Below are 23,851 nucleotides of genomic sequence, written 5' to 3'. Positions count from 1 at the left end.
GTCAATGAAAGGGGCGCTTTTGGAAAAAATGAAGAGACCCATGTTTTTATTGCAGTCTACCCCTTTAAGAAAGCCTCATGGTTTTTACTAATTGTTTTTATAGTTTAGGACTATCCCCAGAGGGTTGACCTTGGGGGCTGCAGGAAAGGAAACATCCACAGGGATCCAAACTAACCAGCAATCCCTGGGGTCTTGGCCTCTGAGATTAGACCCCAAAAAAACAAAACATTGGTAGTTAAAGTGGTATTCCAATCTCGGTCATTGACAGGTTATGCCATGCAGGGACCATCACCTTGAGAGCGTGGCCCCATCTCAACACTGGGAATGGAGAGGGGATGTGTTGTGAATTCACTTTCTGGCCTACCTCTGGTTACTACTGAAGGTAGTGGAGCTGGTCAAATTGACAGAGGGGTTGCGAGTTCTCTTTCTGGTCTCCCTCTGGTGGTTACTGGAGGTAATGGTGCTGATCTGATTAACAGAGGCTTGCCAACTGATAATGAGGACGACGATTGGAGATCTGGGGTTTCAGACTGGCATTTAACCCCTTCACCCCCAAGGGTGGTTTGCACGTTCATGACCGGGCCAATTTTTACAATTCTGACCACTGTACCTTTATGAGGTCATAACTCTGGAACGCTTCCATGGATCTCGGTGATTCTGACAATGTTTTCTCGTGACATATTGTACTTCATGTTAGTGGTAAAATTTCATTCAAATAACTTGCATTTATTTGTGAGAAAAATGGAAATTTGGCGAAAATTTTGAAAATTTCGTAATTTTCCAACTTTGAATTTTTATGCCCTTAAATCACAGAGATACGGCACACAAAAAACTTGATAACTAACATTTGCCACATGTTTACTTTACATCAGCACAATTTTGGAACCAAAATTTTTTTTTGTTAGGAAGTTATAAGGGTTAAAAGTTGACCAGCGATTTCTCATTTTTACAACACCATTTTATTTTTAGGACCACATCACATTTGAAGCCACTTTGAGGGGTCTATATGATAGAAAATACCCAAAAGTGACACCATTCTAAAAACTGCACCCCTTAAGGTGCTCAAAACCACATTCAAAAAGTTTATTAGCCCTTTAGGTGCGTCACAGGAATTTTTTTGAATATTTAAAAAAAATGAACATCTAACTTTTTTTCACAAAAAAAATACTTCAGGTTCAATTTTTTTTATTTTACCAAGGGTAACAGGAGAAATTGGACAGCTAAAGTTATTGTGCAATTTGTCCTGAGTACGCTAATACCTGATATGTGGGGGGGAACGACTGTTTCGGCGCATGGCAGAGCTCAGAATGGAAGGAGCGCCGTTTGACTTTTTCAATGCAAAATTGGCTGGAATTCAGATCGGACGCCATGTCACGTTTGGAGAGTCCCTGATGTACCTAAACAGTGGAAACCCCCTACAAGTGACCCCATTTTGGAAACTAGACCCCCCAAGGAACTTATATAGATATGTGGTGAGAACTTTGAACCCACAAGGGCTTTACAGAAGTTTATAACGTACAGCGGTACAATTAAAAAATCATATTTTTTCCACAAAAATGATCTTTTCACCCCAATTTTTATTTTCCCAAGGGTAACAGCACCCTAAGAGTTATTGTGCAATTTGTCCTGAGTACGCTGTGACCCCACATGTGGAGGTAAACCACTATTTGGGAGCATGGCAGAGCTCGGAAGGGAAGCAGCACCATTTGACGTTTTTGGCTGGAATTGAGATCGGACACCATGTCGCGATTGGAAAACCCCTGATGTACCTAAACAGTGGAAACCCCCCACAAATGACACCATTTTGTAAACTAGACCCCCCAAGGAACTTATCTAGATGTGTGGTGAGCACTTTGAACCCCCCAGTGCTTCACAGAAGTTTATAACGCCCGGGCGTGAAAATAAAAAATTCGTATTTTTTCCACAGACATGATCAATTAGTCACCATTTGTTTATTTTCCCAAGGGTACCAGGAGAAATTGGACCCCAAATGTTGTTGTCCAATTTGTCCTGAGTATGCTGATACCCCATATGTGGGAGAAAACTACTGTATGGGCACACGTCGGGGCTCGGAAGAGAAGTAGTGACGTTTTGGAATGCAGACTTTGATGGAATGGTCTGCAGGTGTCATGTTGCCTTTGGAGAGCCCCTAATGTACCTAAACAGTGGAAACCCCCCACAAATGACCCCATTTTGAAAACTAGACCCCTAAGGAACTTATCTAGATGTGAGGTGAGCACTTTGAACCCCCAAGGGCTTCACAGAAGTTTATAATGCCCGGGCATGAAAATAAAAAAAATTGTATTTTTTCCACAAACATGATCAATTAGTCCCCAATTTTTTCATTTTCCAAGGGTATCAGGAGAAATTGGACCCCAAAAGTTGTTGTCCAATTTGTCATGACTACGCTGACACCCCATATGTTGGAGAAAACTACTGTATGCACACGTCGGGGCTCGGAAGGGAAGCAGTGACGTTTTGGAATGCAGACTTTGATGGAATGGTCTGCGGGTGTCATGTGCGTTTGGAGAGCCCCTGATGTACCTAAACTATTGAAACTCCCTACAAGTGACCCCATTTTGGACACTAGACCCCCCACGGAGCTTATCTAGATGTGTGGTGAGCACTTTGAACCCCCAAGTGCTTCACAGAAGTTTATAACGCTCGGACGTGAAAATAAAAAAAATCATTTTTTTCCACAAAAATTATATTTTTGCCCCCAATTTTTTATTTTCCTAAGGGTAACAGGAGAAATTGGACCCCAAAAATTGTTTTGCAATTTGTCCTGAGTAGGCTGATACCCTACATGTGGGGGTAAAACACTGTTTGGGCGCATGGCAGAGCTTGGAAGGGAAGGAGCACCATTTGACTTTTTCAACTCAGAATTGGCTGGAATTGAGATCAGACGCCATGTTGCATTTGGAGATCCCCTGATGTGCCCAAACAGTGGAAACCCCCAATTCTAACTCCAACCCGAACCCCAACACACCCCTAACCCTAATCTCAGCCCTAACCCTAACCGAAAAATGGAAATAAATACATTTTTTTTATTTTATTATTTTTCCCTAACTAAGGGGGTGATAACGGGGGTTTGATTTACTATTTATGGCGGTTTTTATATTTGGCAGCTGTCGCACGCTAAAAGACGCTTTGTATTGTAAAAATAGTTTTTGCATCACCACATATTGAGGGCTATAATTTTTCCGTATTTTGACCCACCGAGTCATGTGAGGTCTTATTTTTTGCGGGACGAGTTGACGTTTTTATTGGTACCATTTTCGGGCACGTGACATTTTTTGATCGCTTTTTATTCCGATTTTTGGGACGCAGAATGAACAAAAACCAGCGTTTCATGAATTTCTTTTGGGGGGTGCGTCTACACCGTTCCGCGTGCGGTAAAATTGATAAAGCGGTTTTATTCTTCGGGTCAGTACGGTTACAGCGATACCTCATTTAGGTCGTTTTTTTATGTTTTGTCGGTTTTATGCAATGAAAACTATTTTATATAAAAAATAATTATTTTTGCATCGCTTTATTCTGCGAGCTACAACTTTATTTTTTTGCTGATGATGCTGTGTGGCAGCTTGTTTTTTGCGGGACAAGATGACGTTTTCAGCGGTACCATGGATATTTATATGCGTCTTTTTGATCGCGCGTTATTACACTTTTTGTTTGGCGGTATGATAATAAATCATTATTTTTTGCTTCGTTTTTTATTTTTTAAAGGGGTTCGCTAAAGGGGTTAACTAATGGGACAGTTTTATAGGGCGGGTCGTTACGGACGCGGCGATACCTAATACGTGTACTTTTATTGTTTTTTTTGTTTTTTTCCAAAAAATAGATTTATTTGGGGGAATATTTATTTATTTTTTTCTAATTTATTTGGCGATTTTTTTTTTAAATTATTTTAACACTTTTTTTTTATTTTTTTTTAACTTTATTAAATAGTCCCAGGTGGGACATCACTGTCCTGTGGCAGATCGCTGATCTGTCACATCACAGATCACTGTGACAGATCAGCGATCTGTCACAGGCAGTGCAGAAGGCTTCCTCATGCCTGCGCTTTGCAGGCACTGAGGAAGCCAGCTTCCTGCAGGCCCCCGAAGGCCCCCGTCGCCATCTTGGATTCGGGGGGGCCTGCAGGAAAGGAGCCCCCCGCAGCAGCGCTGCACATTGCGCTGCCGTGGGGGGCTCAGGGAAGCACGGAGGGAGCCCCCTCCCTGCCGATGCTTCCCTTTAACCCCAGATACACCGCGATCATGTTTGATCGCTGTGTGCAAGGGGTTAACGTGTCGGGGGCGGTGACCGCCCCTGACACATTGTGCCGGGTGTCAGCTGTGATAATCAGCTGACACCCGGCCGCGATCAGCGGCGCTCACCACGTGGGCGCCGCTGATCGCGGTAGACGTACTATCCCGTCCATGGGCATAGGGGCCCGGGTCCCATGGACGGGATAGTACGTCGGATGTCAGGAAGGGGTTAAGACAGCCGACTCCCTCTATCCCTGCTGGCGATTTTCTTCCTGCCTCCTGAGGTCTTAGCTGAACATGCAGGGACTGAGCTGGAAACTAAGTGTTCATTTGCTATTCTGTTTATATTTTATCTGGTTTTGTCTATTTCAGTTTTGTGTGGGTCAGCCAGCTCCAGCTGGGGCTGTGCTGAATCACCATCCATATGTTACTACTTGTGCCAGTTTGTTTTTGTCCCTTATTAGATTGGCCTCTTTTTGCTCTGCTTTCAGAATATACCAGAGTGCAGATATAGTGGACGAAGTCTAGCGACTTCAGTATTTTTTGCATCAGAAGTGTTGGCCATTTTTGCAGGGTTTTTTTGCGTGATTGCAGACAGTGTTTTTCCTTTCCTGTCCTGTCTAGTTAGTTCGGGCCCCATCGTTTGCTCAGCCTATTTTCCTACCTGCGTTTGTGTTTTCATCTTGTCTCACCGACAATATATGTTTGGGGTGTTATGAGCTCATTTTCTGCTCCACCAGCTGGGAGTTCTCCTTCCGTTCTCCCTCTGGTAGTGACAGGAGGTAGTGAGGTTAGTTTAATTGGTAATGGTCTGCCACCTGACGAGGAGGATAGTGATTGGATCTCTGGAGTATCAGACTGGATATAAGACAGGCAACGCCCTATCCTGTTGCTGGTGATTCCGTCTGTTTCCAAGGTCTTGGACTTCAGCTCTGCTCCAGTCATCTCAAGTTAAGTTTGTTTTTTGCTAATGTTCACACTTGCTCTTGTTGGTCAACTCAGTTTTTGTGTGGTCAGCCAGCCCGGCTGGGCTGTGCTGAATTTCCACTCTTATTTATCTGTATTTGCCAATTTGCCTTTTTGTCCTTTATTAGATTGGCCTCTTTTTGCTCTGTCTCAGAATATTCCAGAATGCTGATATAGTGGGAGAAGTCTAGTGACTTCAGGGTTAATTTTGTTATGAGAAGCGTTGGACATTATTTTTGGTAGGGTTTTTTGGCAGATTGCAGACAGTATCTTTCCTTTCAAGTTAGTTTGGCCCCATCATTTGCTCAGCCTATTTTTCTGCCTTTGTTTGTGTTTTCATCTTGCTTCACCGTCAATACATGTGGGGGGCTGTCTTTCCTTTGGGGGTCTGCTCTGGTGAGTTTTCCTCTTTTCTTACTTTAGGCTTATTTAGCTCTCCGGTTGTGACGAGGCGTCCAGGACCACCGTAGGCACGCTCCACGACTGCTTCTAGTTGTGTGTTAAGATCAGGGCTCTGCAGTCTGCATAGTTACCAACCTCTCTGGTTTTCTGAGACTTAGCATGTGTTGCTTTTTTCCTCCTCGGTGACCCATTCATAACATTGGGGGCTGTTGTGAGTTCATTTTCACCTTCACCGTCGATGTCTGATGAACTCCCTCTTCTGGTGAAGGAAGGTAGTGAGGCTGATTACCAAACACCTGATCAGGTAGATGATGACTGGGTAACAGGAACTTCTGACTGGATATAGGGCAGCCGACGCCCTTCTGAGTCGCTGGTGATTTCTCTGCTGGATTCTTGGAGACCAGTCTGATTCCTGCTTCCCAAAGATAAGTTTTTGCTCTGCTATTGAACTTATTAGTTTTGTTTTGTTTTCCTTGTTTTTTGGAGTTCAGCCATCCCCGGCCAGGGGTGTGCTGAGTTCCATTTTTGTCTCGGATCAGTTTGTCTCTTTGCTCTGTCTTCAGAATATACCTGAGTGCTGATATAGTCATTTTGAAGTCTAGCGACTTCAGGGCCTGTTTTTCCTATCAGACGGTTGGGACATTTTTTGGTAGGGTTTTCTTTGGATTGCAGACAGCAGCTTTTCTATCCTGTCCTTTTTAGTTAGCTTGGGCCCCATCGTTTGCTCAACCTATCTTTCTATCTGTGTTAGTGTTTTCATCTTGCTTCACCGTCATTACATGTTGGGGGCTGCCTATTGCTTTGGGGTCTGCTCTGGGGCAGTTTAGATTTCCCCTTTCTTTCTTTAGGCCTATTTAGTTCTCTGGCTGTGATCGAGGGGTCTAGGGCACCGTAGGAACCCCCCACGGCTACTGTTAGTTGTTGTGGATAGGATCAGGGGTCTGCAATTCAATAGCTACCAACCTCTCCGGTTTTCTGGACTTAGCTTGTATTTTTGTTTTTTCCTCCTTCAGTGACTCATTCATAACAGGGGGCTATCTATTCCTTTGGGGTCTGCTCTGGGGCAGTTTAGATTTCCCCTTTCTTGCTTTAGGCTTAATTAGCTCTCCGGCTGTGCCGAGGCGTCTAGGATCATCGTAGGCACGCTCCACGGCTACTGCTAGTTGTGTGGATAGGATCAGGGGTCTGCAATCCACTTAGTTACCAACCTCTCTGGTTTTCTGTGGCTTAGCTTGGGCTTGCTCTCATCCTCGGTGACCCAATCATAACAGGGATGCACATGCACAGTTCTCTGTATGGTCTTCTTTTCAAGCTGCAAAAATTGCTTCGCGTGCCAACTTAAAACCGTTTGGATCTCCCATAGAACGGAATAGAGAGAGCTTCATATCAGGGCCGGACTGGGACTAAAATTCAGCCCTGGCATGTGAAGGTGCACAGACCTACTTGTCACATGGTGACTGTGTAACATAGTCACAGCTGTATCCAATATTACAGCTCAGTCCTATTTATTGCTCTTGATTTGAACCTAGAACCTTAGCGCTGCATCCTGCTGATACCCCAACACTGAGACGCTGCCCTGTCCCTATTACTGCAGCTGCTGTGTGGTACAATAACCCTCTTACTGCCCCACATAATAATGCCTCCTTTGTGCCATATAGATGGTAATATTGCCCCCCTAGAAAATATTAATGCACTGTGCAAATGCCCTAGAAAACATTATCTGCATTTTCCCCTAAGAAAGTAATAATGCGCTATGTACACATATGATGGCCATTGTATTCTGAGTGTTCCTATAACAATTATGCTTCTTTAGTGCCCACTTAACATCTACTAATGTCCCAGTAGTCCCCAATGTACAACTCCTCTATATACATTATGATGGGGAAACTGCTCCCCTATATACAGTATAATACACCCACAGTTCCTCTATACACAATATGATGTTCCCACAACTGCCCTCTACACAGTGTGATGGGCCCACAGCTCCTCTGTACACAGTACGGTGGTTCCACAGCTCTACTATACACAGTATGGTGGTCCCACAGCTCCCCAATCACAGTACGGTGGTTCCACATCTCCACTATACACAGAACGGTGGTTTCACAGCTCCATTATACACAGTACGGTGGTCCCAGAGCTCCACTATACACAGTATGATGAGACCACAGCTCCACTATATACAGTACAGTGGTTGGTTCCACAGCTCCACTATACACAGAATGGTGGTCCCACACCTCCTCTATATACAGTATCGTGGTCCAAGAGCTCCACTATACACAGTATGGTGGTTCCACAGCTCCACTACACAGAGTACGGTGGTCTCAGAGCTCCACTATACACTATATGATGGGCCCACAGCTCCACTATACACAGTACGGTGGTTCCACAGCTCCACTATACACAGTATGGTGGTCCCAGAGCTCTACTATACACAGTACGATGGTCCCACAGCTACTCTATACATAGTATTGTGGTCCAAGAGCTCCACTATACACAGTATGGTGGTTCCACAGCTCCACTATACACAGTATGACACCCCCACAGCTCCTCTGTACACAGTATGTGGTTCCACAGCTACATTATACACAGTATGGTGATCCGACAGCTCCCCAATCACAGTACGGTGGTTCCACAGCTCCACTATACACAGTACTGTGGTCTCAGAGCTCCACTATACACTATATGATGGGCCCACAGCACCACTATACACAGTACGGTGGTTTCACAGCTCCACTATACAAAGTATGGTGGTCCCAGAGCTCCACTATACACAGTACGATGGTCTCACAGTTCCTCTATACATAGTATCATGGTACAAGAGCTCCACTGTACACAGTATGGTGGTTCCACAGCTCCACTATACACAGTATGACACCCCCACAGCTCCTCTGTACACAGAATCATTGGCCCACAGCTCCTCTATACACAGTATGGTGGTCCAAGAGCTCCACTATACACAGAAAGGTGGTTCCACAGCTCCACTATACACAGTATGATGAGCCCACAGCTCCACTATACACAGTATGGTGGTCCCAGAGCTCCACTATACACAATATGATGGGCCCAGAGCTCCAGTATACACAGTATGATGGGCCCACAGCTCCACTATATACAGTCGATGGTCCTACAGCTTCACTATACACAGGATGATGAGCCCACAGCTCCACTATACACAGTATGGTGGTCCCACAGCTCCACTATACACAGTATGATGGTCCCACAGCTCCATTATACTCAGTATGGTGGTTCGACAGCTCCCCAATCACAGTATGGTGGTCCGACAGCGCTTCAATACACAGTATGGTGGTCCGACAGCTCCCCAATACACAGTATGGTGGTCCGACAGCTCCCCAATACACAGTATGGTGGGCCTACAGCTCCCCAATACACAGTATGGTGGGCCAACAGCTCCCCAATACACAGTATGGTGGTCCAACAGCTCCGCTATACAAAGTATGAAGGGCCCACAGCTTCCCTACACATAGCATGATGTCACCACTGCTCCCCCAAAATAATGAATAATGAATCCCACAGTAACCCTCAGACTGTATAATGGCCCCCGCATTAGTCCCCAAACTGTATAATGGTCCCTGAGTTAGTCCCCAAACTGAATAATGGCCCTCGCATTAGCTCCCAAACTGTACAGTATAATGCTCCCCCACATTAGTTCCCAAATTGTATAATGGTCCCAGCATTAGTCCTGAAACTGTGCAATGCCCCCCACATGAGCTCCCAATCTGTAAAGTGACACCCGCACATTAGCTCCCAAACTGTATAATGGCCCCTGCATTAGTCCACAAGCTATATAATGGCTGCTGAAATAGTTCTTAAAATTTATGACGGCTCCCACACAGTTTTGGGGTTCCTCACACTATGTATAAGATTCCCCTATTGTTTATGATGACACCACAAGTTTTAATTTAAAAAAATATCATATACTCTGTAACCCAGGATCCAGTGGAAAGGCAATGTGCTGTAACAGCACCAACTCCCGTACCAAACATCAGAGTCCAAGCGCAGCATGATGACGACACTGCACCAGAACTCTGACATCCTCAGGGTGCGTCATTCTGTAGACCTGAGGCATAAAGCAATCTGACGTCTACAGAACAGAGAGCGGTAGTGCCGGAAGATCGTGTCTCCCTGCTCTACTGCAGGGCTTAAAGGGAACCTGTCACCTCATTCTTCGCATATAAGCTGCAGCCACCGCCATTAGGGGCTCATCTACAGCATTCTGTAATGCTGTAGATAAGCCCCTGATGTAACCTGAAAGATAAGAAAAACAAGTTAGATTATACTCACCCAGGGGCGGTCCGATGCGGTACGGGTCCGATGGGTGTTGCGGTCCGGGTCCGGTGCCTCCCATCTTCATGCGATAATGTCCTCCTCCTTGCTTCTGTTGTGGCTCCTGCGCAGGCGTAAATCTCTGCCCTGTTGAGGGCAGAGCAAAGTACTGCAGTGCGCAGGCGCCGGGAAAGGTCAAAGAGGCCCAGCGCCTGCACACTGCAGTACTTTACTCTGCCCTCAACAGGGCAAATCAGTACGCCTGCGCAGAAGTGCGGCACGAAGCAAGGAAGAGGACGTTATCGCAAGGACCCGGACCTGCGACACCCATCAGACCCGGAGCGCACCGGACCGCCTCTGGGTGAGTATAATATAACTTGTTTTTCTTATCTTTCAGGTTACATCAGGGGCTTATCTACAGCATTATAGAATGCTGTAGATAAGCCCCTAATGGCAGTGGCCGCAGCTTATATGCGAAAAATGACGTGCCAGATTCCCTTTAACTGTGTATGTGCATTGTACATGCTGATTAATTACAGTAAGGGCAGTGTAGCTCTGGATCGGCCCCCTGAGTGCGGGGGACCGGGACAACCGTACAAGCTGCACCATGGTAGCTACGCTACTGTATACTGTGGCTGCAGACTTCAGATATTAGAGCAGTCACATATTACTCTGTATATAATATGTGATGTCTGTGCACACAGTATATTATATCCCTAATATATGTTATACTATGTGTACAGACATCGGATGTTATATACAGTGTAATATGTCATGCTATATATTACACTATTACTGCAGACATCATTGACAGTGCAACCCGATCTATGTCAAGCTTTAAGCTGGGCAATATTATCAACTCACCGTGCCTCAGAGCGACTGCAGACACGACAAGGCGGCAAGATCCTACCCTGCCAGAGACCTCCTGCCCCGGCCCCCTGCTCTGCTGAATTCATCTCAGAATCTCCTCTCAGCCCGGCCAGCTCGCAGGTGACGTCCGCCTTCTCACATCGTGCAGTGTGTGTGCAATTCTGGGATGGCTGGCACAGTGGAGGCTCGCCGGCGCCGCTCGCCTCGCCTGAGTCACTCACATCATGGGTCGCCCACGCCACGCACTCAAATTAAAAATGGCCGCGGCCGCCAGAGACAGAGCAGGTTTCCTCCTGCTGCGGTCCGGGGGCCTTGTCGACCGACGACGTGCAGCGTCACCACGTTGCGGCACGTTTTTAACCCCCGCTGCCTGCCGCTTTGCCAGAAAATTTAAAGGGCCGGCGGCAGGAAAAAAAAAGAGGCCGACCGGCCGCCGCCGCGGCAAGCGGCCCATAACTTAATGAAAATGGCGGCCCAGCGGGAAAATGCCCGGTTGGGTAAATGGTCAATCTGGGCCTGCTTCATATGCATAACCCCCTTTCCATTCATGTTCCCCTGATGGGTGGGGGTCCCAAGCTATCAGACATTTATGCTAAATCCTGAGGATGGAAACACCCCTGAGACGACACTGCATTTAATCTTTTTGAGAGTAGGCCCGAAAGCCTATTATCTTTAAGTTGACTTGAATTTGTGCATTTTTCTTTGATTGGTCAAGAAAAACAGACAATTGTTCATAAGAGCCTTAAAACGTTGACGCTTGAGTTGACATTTGTTGCAGCATATCGTGTTATCTTGGATGACAGGAATGCAGGGTAATTGAACAATAGAGGTTTGTTAATATGTTGATTACACGTCATACCAGGCCAACTAGTTTGTTGACCTGCAAAACAGAGTGGGCCAGACTAGGCAGATTGATTAAATACTCAAAGAATGCAAGTTAATTTCATCACACCTTCCCCTTGACCTCTGGATGGTGGCTTGAAGTACAGTTGTGAATTATATAAGAGGGATATGCGTCTATATGAAAAGTGACTTGACAGAACAACAGCCAGAACACCATGACTCCATAAAAGAACACTCTACCAGGACAACATGGCTCCATCAAGGGGGACACAGATTTAGATCCTACAGGGTACCAGCTTAAGGAACCTCGGCCCTGGCAGGAAGAATATAGATCTGCTCCATTGACCATCACTGAACCCATTGAAACGTACAGGGAAGCCAGGATTTGGACCCACTGATCACCTTGCTCCGTCGAGACTTTTGAAAAAGCCAGGTTGTGACCCTCCAGTCAACTGACCATGTACCTCAATGGACTGTCAGCTTCCTATGCTTGTTGTTACCTTCTCTCTGTGGGAGCCCACCAAAAGTACTGGTCTATCCCTTTAAGTCATACATAGATAAAGCAGATACTCTTATAGGACATCAACATAAGACCGGAGGATACTTACATCATGTTGCGGATATGCAGCACTGTACACACCATTAGCAAGTAGGCTGGTAATTCCTATGGAAAAGAAAGCAAGTTATAAGAGATATTGGGAAGGGTAGAATATCACAATACGTCAAAGGGGCTGCCTTTAGTTTATTATTCAATCTAGCAAAGGTGCACATTACGTCCGGCAGACGCACTCCATCCTGTCGCAGGCTGTATAATTATCTATGTTTAGCTGCCATACTTTTAGTCTAAAGGAGTCTCAGGATTTAACTGTCTAAAACGGGTCACTGCGCTCCTTAACATCGGCGAGATATTATTCACTTGGCCAGGGATGCGGGTCCACAGACAGATCCAGGCAACTCGCCAAAAAGGCAATTTATAGCAGCTACACATCTACTATCGTAACCAGTGAAAAACTACACAGTCCGGCTTTACAAGTTTGTGCTCCCAGTATTCAAATCTCAATACATTTCCTTCATTGCTCAGAAAATGCAACAAAACTGGTGGAAAAGGAAGACACTGTAGTTACACATAGCAGCCAATTGGGGGAGGGGGAGAAGGAGAGGAAAGAAGGAGAAGGAGAGGAAGGAGAGGAAGAAGGAGAGGAAGAAGGAGAGGAAGAAGGAGAGGAAGAAGGAGAGGAAGAAGGAGAGGAAGAAGGAGAGGAAGAAGGAGAGGAAGAAGGAGAGGAAGAAGGAGAGGAAGAAGGAGAGGAAGAAGGAAGATTAGCTGCCATGTGGAACGTCTCCTTTTGTTTTGAACTGATTTAATTACATTCTTCCTTTTATTTCTATAAAAAAAGGAAATCCTCTGCAGACACCTATGGCACCACTGGTCTTGCTGCAAACAAAAGATTGGACAGAAAAAAAGTGAATGATCACAGATTTTATTTTTTCCACCCATTGCTACAGTTGAGTCCAATCTTCACAACCCCCAAAGTTAAATCGGTTTGTAGCAAACCATCAGTAAGGAGATTGGAACATTGCCCAAATTGTATACAGTTGTGGCGTATCCTCCCTTGTCCTCTGTGCAGATCTCCATTTATTATATAAAGTACAAGTGTGCGTGTGTGTGTGTGTGTGTGTGTGTGTGTGTGTGTGTGTATGTCCGGGATAGGCATCCGCACCGTCGCAGCTACAGCCACAAAATTTGGCACAGTCGCACATCTGGACCCAGAGAGCGTCCTAAGCTATGTTGTGAGGCGAAATTTTAACCCCGCGCATTCCAATTCACCAAACAATTTTGCCCCTATCTACATACTGGGGAAAAAGTGTGCGCGTATCAAGCCCCGCCCCTCATTTATGATGTCATAATGCCCCATCTACATAATGGGGAAACAGTGTGTGCATATCAAGGACCGCCCCTCATGATGTCACAATGGTTGCCATGGCGATGCTGATGTCATCATAGAGGATATGTATGATGGGTATATAGGCATGGGACTATGAGATGAAGGATGTGTGATAGGTATATGGGCAGGCAAATATGTATGATGGGTATATGGGCATGGGACGGTGAATATGTATGATGGGTATATGGGCATGGGACTATGGGATGGTGGATGTGTGATGGGTATATGGGTACAGGACTATGGGATGGAGGATGTGTGATGGGTATATGGGCACTCGACTATGGGATGGAGGATGTGTGATGGGTATATGTGCATGGGACTATGGGATGGAGGATGTGTGATGGGTATATGGGCACTCGACTATGGGATGGAGGATGTGTGATGGGTATATGTGCATGGGACTATGGGATGGAGGATATGTATGATGGGTATATATGGGCACTCGACTATGGGATGGAGGATATGTATGATGGGTATATGTGCATGGGACTATGGGATGGAGGATATGTATGATGGGTATATGGGCACGGGACTATGGGATGGAGGATAATTATAATTTGCTATAACTAACCACAGTTAGTTACTATGCCCGGGCAGCGCCGGGCTCTTCAGCTAGTACTTTATAACTACCAGGAATGTTCCACATTGCTGACAGCAAGCAGAGATCTTGAAAATGGTGAGCACGTTCGAGCACAAAGTATATTAAAGTTGCAGAATAATTCATTTTGGACCACAATGTTTCCATCCTAGAAATCCAAATCAGCGATATCCCCCTAAAGAGGACTCCCTTCCCATCACCTTGTACTTGCTACCAGCGCAGTAATCAGCATGATTGGATCAAGCAATATCATATGTAGGTCATAAAATGATGGGATCTGATTACATGAATCGGATTAGTATTTTTTTTTTTTTTGCTATCCTATATGGGTAAACCAGGCACTACAAGTGGAGATGATGAATGAGACCTTCATGATGGAGATGTGAGACCACCATTGTACAGCCCATGAATGCAGCACATTCTGCCGACATGGTTACGTCATGCATGCTCATAAAACAAGACTGGGCAGACGCCTTGTTCTTCGAAAGCTGGAAAAGGAAAAAAAAACCTGACTGGCAATAGACGCCTAATCCCTGCCCTGCTCTCTCAGAGGGATGAAAAGATTATTATATGGTACTGCGGTGACTAATGACAGGAGCGGGGATCCCACAATGCATGGATTAGTGGCTGGAACTAGAGGTGTGTCGAGAGGAAACATCGCCATGGGGCATCTCTGGAGTGATGGCTTCTGCTAGCGTGCGTCCGAAATAAAAATAAAAAAATGTGGAGACATTGAAAAATGCCAGATGACACATCTCGTGTGGGTGGAGGTGCCAACGCCTTCACTGGTAAGGGCACATCAATGTACGGGCACGCCAGAAGGTGTACTAACTGCACATACCAGAAGTAATCTTGGTCGTGGAAACATTAAAAGAGGAGGCAATAGCTAAAACAGCAGTTCCTTAAATATAGGATACCAGAAATCCTGCAGCAGGAGGGCTTACTATAGTAATCCAGCATGGCAGAGAGGATCATCTGCAGAAGATTGCAGTCTTACAAGATGTTCCAATTACTGACTATAAGGCTACCTTCCCACAAGGAGCTTTTGGGAGTTTTTAATGTTGCAGATTTTCTGCAATATTTAGGTTACGTGCATTCTTTCGAAAATATGAAGCATAAAAAAAAAAATAAAACTCATTGTGGGAACATGGCCTTATGGGCCCTTGGATGTATAAGCAATGAGTCTGGAACTGCTGAAGGCCAAGGATTAAACTAATAATAATATTGGGCCTATGGGCTGTCGGGCTTCTTTGCATACTTGTTATACTCACTACGGACTAAGGTGTTTGTGCCGAGAACTTGGTGAAAGAAGCACTAAACTTTGGCACATAGGAGAACACTTTACCAAAACACATTTAAAAAGCGGCGGTGTCAAATAAAAAGGAAAAAAAAAAAAAAAAAAAAAAAAGAAAATCCTGCACATTTTTGACACAAGAGAACTGGGACTAAAACCTTGATAAATTCTCAGCATATGGTCACATTGCCTTATTTATTAGGTATTTAAGGCACTTTTTGCTGCTCATTGGACTAGTTGGTGGGGGGGGTTGATATGGCATACAATATGTCAATTTGCATCAAATTATAGGGGTGAAAACTAGTCGATTTATACAAAAGTGTCATCCACAATGACTGTTTAGTGACATTTAGAAAAGGTCCATTCATCACAATTTTGGCGTTAAAAATTTTACCGATCTCGCAAACTTTTCTAAACAAAAGTGGACAGGAAGGATTAGGGCCGACATATCGCATTATTTGAGAAATCTTCACCAGCTCATAGCCAGCATTTATTTCCATTTCTGTCCTCCATAAAGTGTAACAAATGTCCCAATAAGTTTGGCCATCATACTGGGCGGAACCTGACCCTTGACCCTACATTTATTAACTAAAATCCCCCCCCACATTGCAAACAGCTGATGATTGCCATAAAATCACTTTTACGGGATTTCTCACATCTGCTTGTGTAGATTCAAAGGTGACGCAACGCCGCGCTAAAGGTCTAATCCGAGCAGCCTGACGCCATGTTTGCCTTTCTTTATAGACATCCCATTACAGCCGGGTAGCAATTATACACATTTGGCTTTTATTAGATGATCAGGATGTTCATTAAATAAATGCTTAATTAAACTTTGTGCTCACCCATGCTGTACTTGGCTTTAGTACAGGTCGTCCTTTTCAAGATTTCATACACCTGTAAGAACAAGAATAACAGTAATATCGGAGGTGCAAGGAGGAATCTGCTCCCACAACCATTACTTGGCATTTATAGTGCCGGTGGTCCCCTTTGTGCACCATGAACTACCAGCGCCCAGATGACTTACATCCTACAGTTACCCCCCATGGCCAGGTGTCTGACCAGTCGGACCCCAGTCCTTCTCTTCCCCATCTACATTGAGGTTTTAATACTAGATGATTGGACCGTCCCGATTGGGTACATCTTGTCGCGGTGGGATGGCATCTGCTCATTTTGCTTCTATCCCGTATGCTAAATAGCCACAGTGTGAACGTGCGCGTATATGTTGCATGCATCCTCTGGCTCATTTCTTTGGTTTTACCCCTGGTTAATAGTCTATTGAATAGGCATCAAAGCTGAGAATAATCCATCCCTGGTGCCATTGATCAGACACTAAGCACATAGTCTGCAGACTTTTAAAGGGGTTGTGTGGGCATATGCTGACATTAGGGAGAAGAAGACACCACTATGTGATGGGTGGTGCAGCTGAGGCGGCCGCCATCTGACACCCAGTGAGTATTGGTGATACATGCTGAGTGTTGGACTTTTGATTGCACCGCTAAGTGTGTACTAGCGTCTCTCCATGGCTGAAGTCAGCTAGGGCAGCTGTGTATGCTGCACAACTCATTAAGGGTGTGTGCACACGCTGCGGATTCTGCTGCGGATCCGCAGCAGTTTTTGCTGCGGTGTACAGTAGCATGCAAACCTATGGAAAAAAAAAAACCGCAGTGCAGACGGTGCGGATTTTTTCACGCGGTTTCAAAACCGCAGAAAGAATTGACATGTCAATTCTTTCTGCGGATTCCGCTGCAGTTTGCCATCTCCTCCATTGTGGAGATGAAAAACCGCAGGGCAAAACCGCAGGCTAATCCGCAGGTAAAACCACAGGTCTTTTGACCTGCAGATTTACCTGCGGATTTTACAAAATCCGTGCGGCCAAATCCGCAGAGCATTCCGCAGCGTGTGCACATACCCTTAAGGCTTGAAAATGCAAAAATTATATAATATAAACTAATATAATAATCAAAATAAAATTTGTATAACATGCAGAACAATTATCCATCATCTACACGTGACTTCTTCCATATAGCCACCTCTCATCCACAGAGGACACAAGACATTACAAGATGGGATAATGGACTGTGCCGAGGAAGGACCACGGCTGGTGTAGACTAGATGCCTGCATCGTGTGGTGGTCATGATCTGTAGGGACCTCTATGGAAGACCTGTCACCAGGACAAAAGTGCCCAGTCTGTGCTCTTATTTTATTTTCACTGCTCTTCTAAATATTACGTTTTTTATTTATATTTAAGTCCGCCATACAATTTCAGAAATAGTGGCCTTTTATTTAGTGCAAATTTTCTTCTTTTTTCTAAAGGTTCCCGGCTCACAGATCCTCTGGGGCGTGTCGTTAAGCTGCTCTGCATAATTACCCTGTGAGCCATGCCCCTTGTTAAAGACTTATCACATTAGAATTTTATTTAAAAGGTTCCTATCTCTGGGGCAGTAGAAGTAGAACGAATTATAAAACAAAAAAAACCCCACACTAAATACTTGGGGGAGCATTGGAAATAAAACAATAGCAAAAACTGGACACTTTACCTGATGACAGGTCCTCATTAAATACTCCCAGAACTTATATCCACCATATCCATCTTCTCAGGTTCTAAATTAATTGTTGAGACAAGGCATACAACCAAGCCCTGGGTGCTATTCATTTTTTTTTGGAGCGGTCTCTTCAGTTATCAAAATCCAGAGGAAATCACATCCATTAGCTAAGTTTAAAAAAAAAGTTACAGTGCCATCTCTGACCACAGGTGGCATGTGCAAAAACGGCGTGAAAGTGCAATAAGGACTGCGCTTGCTTCTGGTGGAGTACAAGGTTCTTTATTCAGCCAACGCGTTTCCTGAGCCTACTGGCTCACTTCATCAGCGCAGATGATGAAGTGAGCCAGTAGGCTTAGAAAACGCGTTGGCTGAAGAACCTTGTACTCCACCAGAAGCAAGCGCAGTCCTTATTGCACTTTCACGCCGTTTTTGCAAATTTGTCCTAGGACCCTGTGCAGATTTGCTGCTGCTTCTCATGCGTTTATGGGTGTTGTGACTTCCTCACAACCCCAATAGGTGAGCACCTTCCTTTTTTCTCTGTTATTGTGCTTTTTGATACGGATTTACACAGTGGATGCGCCCTGTATTTCTCCTTTCAATTCACAGGTGGCATGTGGAATTGCAGCTCAGCCTCATTCACATTCATTACTATTGAACTTCCTATGAACCTTTAGTCTGGTGACTATTGTGTCTATGAGCCCAGGTAGAAAATATTATATATATATATATATATATATATATACACACATACATACACACACACATACTAATAGAGGATGGAAGGTGCAAAAATATAATTGGAGAGCAATTAACACTCGATCAGCGAGGGACAACGGAGGAGTTTAACACTTACAATTGAACTTCTTGTTTTGCTGTCAAAGAACGAGTCTTTATCTGACATATCGAACCTAGAGGAATAACCAAGGAGTTTAGTTAATGATGGATTACATATAAACATCTAAATAAAGATCTGAACAGGTTTGGCACAATTTTTTTGGATAAAAATATGTATAAAACTGGCCAACCCCCCTAGGATAAGATCAACCCCAGGTGCTTTGGTGCCCAAACAATTTCATTTTATTACATATAGTTAATGCAACGATTAAGCAGAGTAATGTAGGAATATTATGGTAACGACAGGAACATTTGCATGCAAAATAAATTAATTTTTCTTTTACTCCCACAAGACATTTAGTTTTTGCATGGACCGTGCTGCATTTTCAGTGTATACCACGCATATGGATATGCCACTTTTCAACAGTCTCAATTTTGTCTGGATAGTCAAGGGTACCAGGGCTTAGGAAAACCAAGCCTTAATGTGGGCATTTCGGGAGAAGTTCGTGGCATCTCTCGGGCAGGGATCAAATATAGCAGTTTAACTGTAGGCAACTATGGAATATGCATGCATGATGTGGTCTGCGAGATATTGGCTCAGGAAGACCAGTAGTGAAAAGAGTATTACACCTCACACATTAGGGTCAATTTTAAAGTCACAACCCATCAGAATGGTTTGGAGCGTAAAAAATCCAGAGCATGCCATCAATATGGGGTGAATATACGAACGCCAGGCAGATTTTGCCTTTGGTCAGAACTGAACCCTGGACTTGTCAGTTTTGGAAATTCTTCCCCAATCGTCTGGTTCTATAATTATATGTTACCAGCACCAAATGCACGTTCCTCCCATTACAAGGGAAAGCCGCATTACACGGTGCTCTACAGCAATGATTGGACATGCCAGGTCCTCAAGAAGGACAAACATAAGACCAAGCTGCAGTTAGATATTACATTTTTGTTTTTTTTTAAACCCATCATGTGTTTATTATGTATTAAGCCTTTGGAGACAACCTGATTGGACATGACGGCGGGCGCATTGTATATACTTACAGATGCTGTTTTTCCCTGGAGAAGGGATAGGAGAGATGCTTGACAGTCTGCGGTCGATGACTAGCAACCTTGGGCTGAATCGGTTCAGTTATTTTCTGAAAGACGGAGCTGAGCTTGTTCATCAGGCCTTGTCTCTGATTTATGTGATAGATCTGGAATGAATAATGCAATGTACAATCAGTAAAAACGGCAGCAAATAAAGTGCACAGACTTCGGCAAACGTATGTGTATTAGTCAACATTTCGGTGCTATGGGTGGATGGAAAGTTTTGCTGTTCTCAAGAATTAAGGATTTTCCGTCTATAATTTCTTTTTTTTTTTTAATCTTGTCTGGTGGACCTCCAAGCAAACCAAGCGGCCATATAAAATGTGACAATGCCTCCCGCAGAAGACAGATGGCGCTGTCAGGAGCTCAACTAGCATTGCTCAGTTGATCATATACATCGTTTGATCAAATCAAGGATTGATGCCATTAGGGTTTGACTTTCTGACTTATTTGCAAGGCTGCCTTCTTGTCTTCCAGGAGGGAGCCAATTTGCATGGAGCTTTGACAGTAAAAGACTCAATACTCTGGTGGTTTCCTTGAATAGGGTCCATGTCCTTTCTTCTCAAAGATATGGCCGCGTTTCACATGCAGCAAATCGCTGGATTGCAATTGGTTGCCTGATGTAGCGATGCCCCCAAACAGCGCCACTCGTCAATAGTCTGCGCTTGGTATTGCAATTTGAGGTTTATAGTGCATTTTTGTGGCACCCCTGAGGCTTCAGTCGCCACAGAGGTACTGCACCTTCTCCTAAGGTGTAGTGCCTCACCATCCAGGTAGGCTGGGAACTCCTTTCCACATTCCAACACCTGCACCCCACACACAGGAGTGTTCAGCAGGGACTCATCCATGCTTTTGTGGTCCCTGGCTTCGTAATACGAGAGGTGCTGGGGAGGCGGGTGGAGTTAGATATAAAGGAGAGGGAAGAGTGAGAGTTAGTGGTTAGTTGGTTAGAGGAGAGAGAAGAGAGAAGATGGGTGTCTGAGGGACGTGCTGCAGCTGGTCCCAGTGATCTGGGCTGCTGGCACGAGAAAGACCAGAGAAAGAGACTGATAAGATTGATAACCTAACCTTCCATAAGAGAGATAGAACAGATCGGAACGAAGGAGAATAGAAGGACGGTGGGAAGCTGGTTGAAGAAAGATAGAGAACCCTTCCAGTCCAGAGAGCGCAAAGGCCGGGGCCCGGTCCCCGAGGTTGATTGGATCTTTATGTCCAGCAACAGACACCGGAGGAGTAGTGAGCCGCTAACGCCTTGCTCCCATCATAGACTTGGGACACAACAGCAACTGAATAGAGAGCCGGGACGCAGTGAGGAGTCCCCGAAGCAGGCTACAGCTGTCTGTCATACAAGTAAAGACTAGGAACACCTAGAGAGAGGCATTCCAGGGTACCTAAGTACTGGAGTGCTTCGCACCTAAAGGCGCATTGGAGGAGTCGTTCAGTAAGGTACATGTTGGCGGAGTGTGGAAGGGAGAATCCTATCCTGCCTGGGAGGTTGGCTGGAGCCCTGACCTTTGGAACACAGTACAGAGGCAGGCAGTTGTGTGAACTGCAAACAGTGCGTAAAGCTTTGGAACCGCATACTCTGGTGTCCTCCAGTTATTCCAGCACCGCTACATCTGGGTAACAACATCTATACCAATCTGCGCCTCTCCTCATCCATTGCACCTGCACTGCCCTGGGACTACAGCTCCACCTGTGGGGAGCTATACCATCTCTGCTGCACCACACCATCACTCCCAGTGGATCTGTATGCAGCGTTGGCTCAACATCTTACTTGCCAAACACCACAGGTGGCGTCACAAACTATTCATATAAACTTTAACACCATTAACATCACCGCCATTGATATTGGGCACCCAGGGCCACGGACCGGGTCACCGCTGCTGTGACACATTCCCACCTTGACACCGGCCCGGTACCGAGTACCCCGCTGCCCTGGGAGTGCGAGGGCGACCCATTTTAGCTTGGCTATAAAGGAGTAAATATAGTGAAATGACTTTTGGGGTATGTACACAGTGATCCTGGAAGCCTGGTGGCACAATGCACCTAGTGCTCATGCCTTCAACATCAAATAGAGTAGTAATCTATCCAAGACATCAAAATGAGGTTGTCCAAAAAAAATAATCACTATTTATAGGGTTCTGACCTCGTACCCCATGGATCATGAAAGAGGGATACCAACACAAAGTCCTCTGCTGCATGAATGAAGTATCAGCGACCACCGCAGCAAACATTTCCTGGTGGTTACAAAATCCCACCCGATCCAAGATCTCTATCCCTACAATGCAATGAGGAAAGTGTTTGCAGCTTGGGTACGGCAGCAATAAGACCTTTTCATGCTTTGTTAAGTAGCGATCTGGCAAAGACTAAACAAATCTCTTTATAGGTTTCTATTAGCAAATGTGAGTGGAGTGCGGTAATTGCCCCTTCACATTTAATCACTAAATCTCCAATTTACAATTACACTTCAGTGCAGCAGAGTAGCACTAAAATCCCATATAATGGAGACCATCAGGAACTGGAGCCAAAGGTTTCATCCTTGATCCTGAATGTTTCTTAGCGGCATGAAGCAGACATATCACATGAATGAGTGAATTTAGGTCAGGATGTTGTACAGGAAACCATCTGCAATTTACACAGTTTATGTGGAACTAGAAAAGGGATCTATTGGGGGGAAAAAAAGAATAAGAAAAATGTCATGCGGGGATGGATCTATCAGGGTGCATTCGCCCCCAATCTTCCAGTATAAGCTGGTGGAGGGGATGTCTGGTAGCGTGCACCACTTTCCACTATCCTTTACGCAAGTAGGTGTCTAACTAATGGGGTTTAATTAAGAATTCAGCGAACATGAACCGCCAGCAGTCTCCATACATGCTTCTTTAAAAGGGGTCGTCTAGGACTATTTTATTTATTGATTTAATTTGGGCCTAAAAACTCAAAGAGAACCAACTGCTTGGCTGCTCTACCCAGTGCTGGCTCAGAGCAGTCATCGACAGCGCCTGCTGGAAACTCAGCTGCTCCACGTCAACACTACTCTGTTGATGGGTCGCGACTGCTGACGTGGGATGACTTCGGCAGAGAAGAGGGGAAGAGAAGCCGCTGCTTTACCGATACGATGTCAGCGGAAGCCGCTGTATTGCTGGCAGGAGCAGTCTGTGACCACTCTCTGTGCTGGCAGAAATCGATGCTGGGAACTAACTGCCTGCCTGTTAGTTCTTAGGCACAAGGTCAAAAAATTACCGTAAATAAATAGTACTAGATAATGCCTTCAAGCAGCCACAAAATATAGACACCCCCATGCTTATTTGTATCTGTGCAACAAATTGTTCTAGGTTTATATCAAGTAAAGAAAATTTAAAATTAAGAACAAAAAAAAATGTTTAACAATCATGTCATTTTTAGTTAATGAGGTTGGGGGTGGGTTCTCATCTTCTTAAAAGGGGTAAAATTGCAAAGTGCTTATGAAAACAATTCAATCTTATTAAAAATCATCTTTGTTTTGACAGATTCTTAATTCAAACTTCACTGGCCACCGCTTCAGTCCATGAGCAGTGGCTGGTTTCCTAGGCAAGGGCAGAAGCGCTTACAAGCTCTTTGTTAAAAGAGTTAGCAAGCACTGGACCCAACCAGCCTCCGACGCTGCAGAAGTGAAGCTGCGTCAGCCTGAGACATTGGAGAGTGCACAGATCAGATCAGGCCAGCCTGTCAACCACACTGCTGGCCTGAGCGGTCAGTCATTCAGGTATGCATTGATCCCGGCCAGCAGGAAGCCGCAAGTCAAAGGAGCGGCGTGCTCCTGACTGTTCAGAACACCTTGTGACAACCCCTTTAAAGTAACTTTCTAAAATAGTTTAAGTGAATATTCAATTCACCATTTTCAAGATTTCCATTTGCTGCTAATGAAATGAATATGCAAACTGCC

At 44.9% G+C, this 23,851-nt stretch overlaps 1 protein-coding gene across 4 annotated transcripts in view; it reads right to left on the bottom strand.

Annotated features, from left to right (window-relative positions):
• ANO1 (anoctamin 1) overlaps positions 1-23,851 on the bottom strand; it is a 119,216-nt gene that overhangs the window by 42,921 nt on the left and 52,444 nt on the right. For all 4 annotated transcript variants that reach the window (XM_073541746.1, XM_073541748.1, XM_073541747.1 and 1 more), the window contains exons 4-7: positions 19,882-20,033; positions 18,851-18,905; positions 16,296-16,347; positions 12,224-12,279 (exon numbers count right to left, since the gene is read on the bottom strand). In XM_073541746.1, the coding sequence (XP_073397847.1) occupies positions 12,224-12,279; positions 16,296-16,347; positions 18,851-18,905; positions 19,882-20,033 (315 nt within the window). The remainder of the gene's footprint in view (positions 1-12,223; positions 12,280-16,295; positions 16,348-18,850; positions 18,906-19,881; positions 20,034-23,851) is intronic.

Source organism: Dendrobates tinctorius, unplaced genomic scaffold (genome assembly GCF_039654945.1).
Source record: "Dendrobates tinctorius isolate UK_male_01 unplaced genomic scaffold, ASM3965494v1 ptg000124l, whole genome shotgun sequence".
Classification (NCBI taxonomy): domain Eukaryota; kingdom Metazoa; phylum Chordata; class Amphibia; order Anura; family Dendrobatidae; genus Dendrobates; species Dendrobates tinctorius.
This window is presented reverse-complemented; position numbering and strand designations above follow the sequence as displayed.